Source organism: Rhamphochromis longiceps, linkage group LG18 (assembly GCF_057381845.1).
Source record: "Rhamphochromis longiceps isolate RC_006_pf linkage group LG18, R_longiceps_female_GT1.1, whole genome shotgun sequence".
Taxonomy (NCBI): domain Eukaryota; kingdom Metazoa; phylum Chordata; class Actinopteri; order Cichliformes; family Cichlidae; genus Rhamphochromis; species Rhamphochromis longiceps.
In genome coordinates, this window is record NC_140574.1 from 18,460,680 (window position 1) to 18,470,239 (window position 9,560).

Here is a 9,560-nt window from a genome sequence, read left to right on the forward strand (position 1 = left end):
GTAATAACAAAGTAATAGGAGTAGTAAAGGAGCAGAGAAGCCTCCTGTCAGGATTTTTCAGTTTTACTTAATTTAGCATATTTAGAAATTCACTTTTCTCCGATTCAGACCAACACTCTGCAGTAATGGATGTTTTTCTAACACTTGTTTGAGGTTGGTTTGAATGTTATGACATATTATCAAATGCATGTTAGGGAAATCATTTCTGACAGTGAGGACAGTGAGATAGATAACAGTGAGGAGGAGTGAAGAAGAGATGTAGAAGGCAGAAAAACAGTAAAAAGGGTTTAAAATATTGCTTGTCTGGTTGTTACTGAACACATTTAACCCTCCTGTTGTGTTCGCCTCTCAGTAACAGTAGTGATGTTCCTGGGTAAATTTGACCCGGGGCATATTTAAACCGAATAGTTAAATAGTTTTAATAGTGTAAAACTTCTTTGCTTGGATTAATAAGTGTAATCACCGTAAAAGATGAAAACCTGCAAACCCTCCTGCATGTTTATATGGCATAGATACTGTTTGGGTCAGTTTGACCCAGCTGTCAAATGAACGTTAAAGACCTCAGAAGTGTCAAATAATATTTGTTTCTTTGCATTTGTGACAAATATGTCACTCCAATTACACACACACATAAACACACACGTGCACAGACTCCCTATCCTATTGACTTCATCTGTAAAGTGCAAGAATGTAGATGTTGTTGTGACTTTTGACGGGAACCTTTTCTGTTCCCATGAGCAAACTCCGCCTAGTGTGTGTGCACATAAGTGGAGATTCAGCAGAGAAGGAGTAAAAACTTAAAGATATAAAGGATTTTTTTTGTTTCTAACACTTTTGGGTCATTAACAGATGAAGTTGAGTGAGTGATTTATTTTATTATTTTTTATTTGACAACTTTTCTGAACTGGTGACTTTGCACCTTAAAAAATAATCATTTGTAAATATTCTTCTTACTCCTGCAAGTTTTCAAAGCTCCAATATGAATGCGATTTGACACTGAATGAGTAAATGTGCAGTTGCACTGTGTGCATCAAAGATATTGTTTGCTCACCAGGCAAATCTCTTGACTCCTCCTCCTGAGCAGGATGTTTAATTCCTGTGAGGGGATGCTCGGGTAGTAACCTAATAAAGCTGCTGGATGCAATCCCAGGGCACAATGAGTGGATCATGCTCATCTGACAGACCTGCTTTCTCCAACAACCCTGCGCACGCACGACCTGCTGCTCCTCTGTAAGTACTGCAGGTCACAGCAATTACAACTTGTACAGTAGATAAAATGAAGAGTCAAGTGTCTCTGCTGGTTGAAAAGATCATCAGGACGCATGAATGAAATATATTTCACGTTATGGGGACAAGGAGAGAGAGAATACATTATTGCTTTCGGTAAGTTTTAGATTTTTGTTTGTATTTTTTTTTTCAAAGTTATTGTTTGTTGTCCTGCAGGTTTGCAGGTCTTATATTGTTTTTTGAACGTACATTTTTGTTTTGCAGATATTTGAATTCGTACAAAACAGATTCCTTTTAGCATTAATACTCAAACAATGTACAGTCTTTCCTCATCCTGGTTAAAGTCCACTGAGTAGCAGCAATTAAAAGTTGTATGCTTTGACTCTAAGAATGATAATTTGCCCTTATGTACAATGTTTAAAGAATGCTCTCAATTGCATTTTGTCATGGAAAAGTCACTTGCTTAAATCCCTAGTGGAGTTATAAATGTTTTGCCCAAAGGCAGCTGCTCTGATAGGGTTCAGTACAATTCCAGCCACATGCACACACTAGGAATCCACAAGTAGGCTAATCATTTTTCTCATTATTCTTTTTGCCAGGAGGTTGCTGTCCTGGTGTAACTGTCAGAACATAATGGTGGCATTTAAAGGGATCTGGACCAAGGACTTCTGGAGGGCTGTGTCTGGAGAATACCTAGCCACACTCATCTTTGTCCTTCTTGGCCTGGGCTCCACCATCAACTGGGCTGCAGGCGAGGAGAAGCCTCCGCCAGCTGACCTAGTCCTTATCTCCCTGTGCTTTGGCCTTACTATTGCCACTATGGTGCAATGCTTTGGCCACATCAGTGGTGGACACATTAACCCTGCAGTCACTGCAGCTATGGTTGTAACTAGAAAACTGAGCCTGGCAAAGGCTGTGTTCTATGTGGCAGCTCAGTGCCTGGGAGCTATTACAGGAGCTGGGATTCTCTACTTAGTCACACCTACTGCTGCCAGAGGGTCCTTTGGTGTGACCACAGTAAGAACTTGGTTGTTATTATGGTTATGATAAATGTAAAATAGGTTTTTACTATTGTTCCTATTGTTTCTTTTCATCATTTGTTTCCCAACCGCATTGTTTCCTAATAAGGTATTCTGATTCTGAATCCTAGGTGAATCCCACCATATCCGTGGGACACGGCTTTCTTGTGGAGCTCCTGATCACATTTGAACTGGTTTTTACCGTCTTCGCCACCTGTGATCCCAAACGCACAGACTTAGGTGGTTCTGCAAGCCTGGCTATTGGTATTGCTGTAGTGATAGGGCACTTATTTGCAGTAAGTAGCTTTCAGCAAGTTAAATAAATACATATAGATAGAAACAATGTCACATTCACAGGAATGGTATATTCAGATCACTTATATAAAAAAATTTAACTACATCAGAGCCTTAGAAATTTTCTGCAACCACATCTACATATCAGCTGACTCATCTAGTACTCCTACAACTAGCAGTGAAACAGATTTAAAGATTAACCTGAAGCTCACATTACATTCCCAAATTAAAGAATTTCAGTGCAAGTTCTTTTCCAAGTGCAAGCTTTTTCAGTGGAAAAAGAGCAGGTGGATCAAGCATCTATTCGTGAATGTGTGATACTCACACTTGTCAGTGTTCACACCCACACGCCATCGCATGGCAACCAATCTCTGGGGGCTTCCTGAAACCTGCAGAGAAAATGAATGCACAGGGAAACAGATATCATCTCTCACAACGCACAACTGATTTCTCATTTGGGCTGTTTACATACACACACACACACACACACACACACACACACACACACACACACACACATATTGATAATATGCAAATTTATGATGTACAGTCCTTTTAGACTAAAATCAGTATTATTATCCATATTGCAGATCCCATACACAGGAGCCAGCATGAACCCTGCCCGTTCTTTTGGTCCTGCAATGGTCACACTTAACTTCGAGAACCATTGGGTGAGAGATCCTTCTGTATGATGTTATTCTTACTTTAAGGAGTTTGTGCAGGCGAAATTTAATTCAGCATTTCTTCCCTGTTATAGCAGAGAAAAGTCAGTCTTTCTGTGTGGAATTTACATGTTATAAATGTTAAATATACAGTATAAACATCCTTTTTAGGTGCGAAGTGTCTCTTTAAGTTGGTTCAATGAAAAAAAAATGCTTCAACTGAGGGTGACTAGTTAGTTGTGAGTTTTAGAAATGCTGAACTGAGATCAATGAAGTGCTAATCCTAATTGAATGAGTTGAGTGAACCCTTGCCAGACCATTTATTTAACTCATCATAGCCTTCAAGGCGTCAAGTCACAGTTTATTAATGTGTAATTATTTGCTAATTAAAATAATTTGCCTAGCGACATAAAAATTGGGTGTTCCATGATGTGAATGACACCAAGTGTAACTCGTTCTCACTGTGTCTGCCGTCATATTCAGAAGTCACTTCAGCCTGCAGACACAAAACATACCTACCTCTAACAAGGCACCGATTAACCAATTGACTAATTAAGGTGTTTGTCTTGCTGCTTGTGTTAGGTCTACTGGGTGGGACCTATTATCGGAGGTATCTTGGCTGCTGGTTTGTATGAGTACCTGTACTGCCCCGACCCTGAGATAAAGAAGAGGATGAAACAAGTCTTCAAGAAGGACCCAACGGGGAAATACAGGGAAGTGGAGGCAGGGGACATTGCCGTCAAGCCCGGCTCCATCCATAACATCAACGTGGAGAAAGCTGATGTTATGTTAACAGGAGAAGTATGACTATCACGTGCACTGGAAATGGAGACTAATTTGTAGAGCACAATCACAATCAAACTTTGGGGTTATCCAACTTAAGACTATTTATAAAATATTTTTCTTGTTTTTTTGTTTTATAGATCTATATTCTTGTAAGTGTTTGCTTGGCTGTATATCATATCTTCTCTTTTTTATAGGATAATTGGCTAATCTATGTTTATGTTCAAGTATTATTCAGTTATTGTGCTCGCAATCTGGAACATGTAAAACTGTGAAGTTGCAATAATAAACCTTCTACTACTCAGTTATCATTAATAATTCATCTTTCTTAATATTTCAGCCTCCATAAGAAAACTAGTAATGATACCTATATGTTGTTGTTTTTTTGTTATCCATTCCTCTTGGCTCATTGCTTTCTTATGGTAGGTGGTAGACTCCGGGGAAAAGATAAGTCCAGATCACTGATGTATTGGCTCATCTACACATGGATAATGTCTCCCTGTGGCCCAATAACTGTCTAGGATGTGTGTTCCTTGTGAGTTAAGTCGCTGAGAATATCTCCAAGTAATCTCATTTCATCAACAAAGCACAGGAAATGATAACGCTTCTGATAGGAAATAGAGGTGATCTATTATAGGATTTTTTTTTCTTAACTGAAAAAAAAAAACACACACACACACACACAAAAAAAATAGGTGCTATCTCATCTTTTTCTACAACATGGAGGAAATGATCAGCCCCACTGATTCTGTTGCATCCACTGAATTTGTCTACATGGTGCAACTAGATTGCATTTGCAAAGTGAAAATACAAGTATGAGTCAGATACTGACTCAAAAGTGTTATTACTCCCATATTGATAGGATCATACCAAAGTCACTGGTTCAGCACAACCTTTATATGGGACAACAGCATCATCTACTGGCCGTGGTGTGAGAAGGGTTCCCTTTTGCATTTCTCCAGGGGAGGGCAGCCACGAGCTTTTAATGGACAGGTTACGCTGCCATAGTCGGCAGACAGTTCGTCTTTTTCACAACTCTATATTTAAATCGATCTAGATCATCAAATGCAAAGTAAACAGCAGTATTAGGTCTTGTGCAGCCCCCATATTAGTACAACAAGAGTCCCAGTAAGTTAATAATGTTTTTTTTCTCTTAAGGGTTGTATTACAAGTTTAAAAATTGATTTAGTTATAGTATTTATTTATTGTGTGCATTTAAGAATGAATGGCAACACTTTTTGTGTTACCATCAGTAATAAATATAGAGAAGTAATGAGGCGGAAACAAAAAGGTAATAACGTAGAAATAGCAAGTTATTACCACTTAATTTCCAAGGTAATGCCTAGGTAACTCTTTTTCTCACCACCCATTATAGCTGAGTAATATGAAAATACTCAAATTTGTACAACTGGTTATAACTAGAATGTAATTAGTAATAGTATAATAATATCCTGGTAACAAAACAATAACCTGATAATAATAAAATGGTAATATGTATGCATTAGAATTTGTATATGCTGACTTTTCAATACTACCTTATGTCCTCTGCATTCTTCTTTTTTTAAAATTAGCAATGCAAAAATGATGCTTCATGTTGTGGTTATTACCTGAGAACACATGCAGCAGTTTCTGTGTAATAGCCAAGAGTAGGGCTGCAAACCCCAAGTGACCATTTTCAACTAATTCCATGTTTGTGTCCCATTAAAGCAAACTTTAAGAAATTTGATGAGTACCTGCAGATATGTGGTCGTTTATGTGTTTACAACTAGAAATCAGGCACAGAAATATCCATACTATTCCAGCTCAAACTTTTTGAACTTTGCTTTAACTGGTTATTAATGTGGAATTAGACAGAAGGGGGAAAGGTTTGATTTTGAAGCCTTGCCTCCTATTTATTACACAGAAACTACAACAAATGTTTCCAAGGAAAAAGCCGCAAGATTAAATATAATGTTTTCATCGTTATCGTCAAAAAAAAAGAATGCATTGGATATACCAGCATTATAATGTGGTAATAATACACTAATGTTTAAAGCATCAATAATATTGCCTTATGTTGCTAGCAGGTTATTATATTGTTACTAATATATTACTATACTGTCACTAATTGATTTGTTTCTACATTGTTACCTGTGGTTTCTGGCTTTTTATTACCTGATTACATAGATTTCAGCATAGCATCATTCATCATTACTTGGATAGTAGTCGATATTAATTTGGTAATTAAGTGGTAATAACTTGCTTTTCTATATTAGTACCTTCTTGTTTCTGCTGTGTTGTCCTACTATTACTATAACTGAACTGCATAGAATGTGCTACGAAATTAACTCCAACTGTGACTCTTCAGATACTGTTGTGTACTGGAGTTGAGCATTTACAGCACCATCCTTTACCTGCTTGCATGGGGCTATGTCCCTTAAGGCTTCAGTATTTTGAGTCCAGCACCCTTTCATTTATATAGCACAAACAAATGAGTACGTAAATCTGATGTTTTATGCACTGACTGTTTCCTCTCAAGACAGACGATGAGAAATTGATCGTTGGTTGGTTTGGATTTATTGACCCCACTCATCTTCAACTTACATTGAAGAAGACAGGTGACATTTTCCTGATGAATATTTGTGACCTGAAAGTATATGTGACTTTTGTTTCCATACACAGACATTGACTCTTAGATAAATGCGGGACTGTTGGAAATTACCAAACAACATCCTGAGCAAACCACTAGCACAAACAGACAGGAAGCCATTCTCATCAAATGCCCGAGCTATACATGTTTTTATGCCAGAGTACCCAGAGACACCATACAGACTCTACACAAAGGATGCCAGCCAGCTGGAGGGTTTGAACCCAGAAACTTCTTATTGTGACACAACAGTGTTTATCATTGCACTACAACGCCTCACGAAAGTATATCAAACAAATATATCCACTCTATGTTGACAAACTTTCAAAAGTTTGCCTCAGACCCCTCAATTAGGAAAAGCTAATAAAAAGTGATAGCAAATAATACACCAACATTTTTTTCAGCTGTTGTTTGTGAACATCTTGAATGGCTTGTCAGCAAGATGTTGAACAGAAAACTGATAACGCATGGCTAGCCCTCATCGCGTCTGCTTCCATGAGTCATTAATTTGCATTCACATTCAAATACCAACAATGGCTATATGATGGGAATATTGTTATACCCAAAGATTCATTTGCACATCACATAGATGCCAGAAAATTATATTTCAAAGTGCACCCCGTCCTTATCTAATTGAAAACAGACCAATTTCTTGCGACCTCAGATTCCCCATTCCCAGCGTAGAATAGAAAGGGCAAAAGATAAAACATACACCTTAAAGATCATTAGCAATTAATATTTGGGGATTCGTGAAGAAAAACAGCGTTAAACACTTGTTTAATAATTCATACTATAAACAAGAAAGTCTCCCACTTCCTTAATAATTTAGACGTAAGCTAATGTTGATTTATTCAGGAAGGTCTCTGCCACCAGCACTGCCTGGAGTGCCCAAATTTGAATTAAAGTAGGACAGTAGCAGGCGAGTCTGTAATAACATTTGTATAATTTTATTATTGCTCTGGGCTCAGTTCATTTCCTCCTCCAGTAGCTGCGTGAAATTGTTTGATTCTGGAAACTGCCTTGAGTCTGCGGCTCTGGGGTTGGAGGGTGGTACAGGAACAGGAAGGCATGCGACACTCTCTCTGTCTGATGCTGTCAGAAACATAAACACAGACACACACCTACGCGCACACACACTAAACTCCACGTACATGTACATACACACATGCTGAAATGGAGCGAGAGAGAGAGAAATAACTTTGTTATTCTGGGTTTTGTAATACTGTTACATTGGCTCACTTAATAACTCGAGCTGTCTAGAGGATATGATTGATATTCTCACTCACCTTGTCACTTATGATAAATATTATGCTGCATTTATGTGAGATGGCTAGGAAGTGGAATAACTCGTTCATTACATTATCATATCACACAAATATGAGAGTTTGTGTTTATGTCCCTTTCTAGCAGGGAGATTGTCATTTCTTCCTAATATTAGTCCTTTGACTAAGTCAAGCAAAAAATGTTTCTGTGCAAAAGAGTTTGTTTGTAAAGCGGCTAATCTGATGACAGCCCAGCTTTTTTTGGTAACTTTACCACTTGGAAAGCTTTAATTTTATTTGGCCCATGAGGAAGAATTAAACTCCATAATTATTTGGGGGGGGGGGGTTGCTAGGCTATCAACTCTTATCATGTGATTTCTAGTTTGTGTTGTTCCACTACAACTATATTGTGATTTTGTTTACCAATGATAGGACTATCATTTCCAAAATGGTAATTTAGAAAACTCTGATTACTCTAACACAAACAATCAAGTTTGGGAGGTATTAGCTCATGTAACACACACCTGAGACCCCAATGGCTTTGACACAGGAAGGGAGGGTGGAGAAGTTCTGATTGGTTTCCTCGGGGCTCTGCTTCCAACTTCCCACCCGCACACATTCCCTCACTCCTCCCCGTCCTCCCCCTTCAATTCCTTTATGCAGAGCAGCCCAAACTGCAGTTTGATGAAACACATTTGTTTGACTTAACTCTTGCCTCCCCATCATGGCTAAATCTCGAAGGCCTGTCGTTGTAATGTGGCCCAACAGCAATTGGGTTAATGAGAGGATATATGTACAAGTGTGGGACTTGACCGGAGGAGCTGTTTTCCATTTGGGTTTGGTCTGCTCATGTTATTAGGGAAACCTTTATTATTGTTGCCCTCTAGTGGGAACCATATAATAGGATTACATTTTATTAGAGCCTCCCAGCATTACCCAAGCAGCCCCCTCCTCTTGTCTCTCTTCCCCACATAGTAGTGTCACTGACTTCTGTCCACTGTGGGTGGGAAGGGTACATTTGGCGCTGCGAGGGAAGCCAACAAGTGGGGAAACCGATGACACCATAGAGTTGAGATCTCTATTGTTCCTCAGTTACTGAAAAAGAAACTCGCTGTGGTAAAATCTTAATTTTTGCATAACAAACTTGAACAATCTCATGAACATAACAGACTCTGTCATGTTTTGTTTAATGTAGGCTAATAATCAGCGGTTACACTGGTCAGGGCTCTATCTCATCACTCTTCTGCCACATCATAGCTGATATATTGTTACAATTCTCTGTCTTAATATTTTTACACATTACTATATTACATTTTGTCTAAGACCATTAGCTCTAATAGCTCTAGCTAATTGCAGCTGAGGGGTATAAGAAAGGGGTTCCAGTTCTACTTGCAGTGGTTTCCCCGCCTTTTGTTAGTCGGATGACGCAGGTGATGTGATAGATGCAAGCTACCTATGCCTAGGAAGTGGGAGAAATTATTCAAAAGTCGAAATGGAAATCTGGCAGGGGCCATCCTGAAGCTATTATATTAGGTCTGAAATATTCTACATGATGTCTTACCAGATATCTAGTGTGGATGGCATAACATTAGAGTACTACCAGAGACTAGAAAGAGAGGTCGTATTTCTCCCATATTAACTTCTCTCTGTTGGCTCCATGTTAAGTCGAGAATTGTATTTCAAATCC

The 9,560-nt window shown here is 38.6% G+C and overlaps 1 protein-coding gene across 2 annotated transcripts; it reads left to right on the forward strand.

Moving 5' to 3' along the window:
- The first annotated feature begins 1,138 nt into the window (after positions 1-1,138).
- Positions 1,139-4,277, forward strand: aqp4 (aquaporin 4). Of its 2 annotated transcripts, none has more exons than XM_085388347.1 (5): positions 1,139-1,230; positions 1,827-2,244; positions 2,378-2,542; positions 3,131-3,211; positions 3,785-4,277. In XM_085388347.1, the coding sequence occupies exons 1-5, from the start codon at positions 1,139-1,141 to the stop codon at positions 4,007-4,009; spliced, it is 981 nt and encodes a 326-aa protein (XP_085244473.1). In that variant the 3' UTR covers positions 4,010-4,277. The 2 variants fall into 2 exon arrangements, with proteins under 2 accessions (XP_085244473.1, XP_085244474.1); XM_085388348.1 differs by having other exon boundaries at positions 1,155-1,383.
- The last annotated feature ends 5,283 nt before the right edge of the window (positions 4,278-9,560 follow it).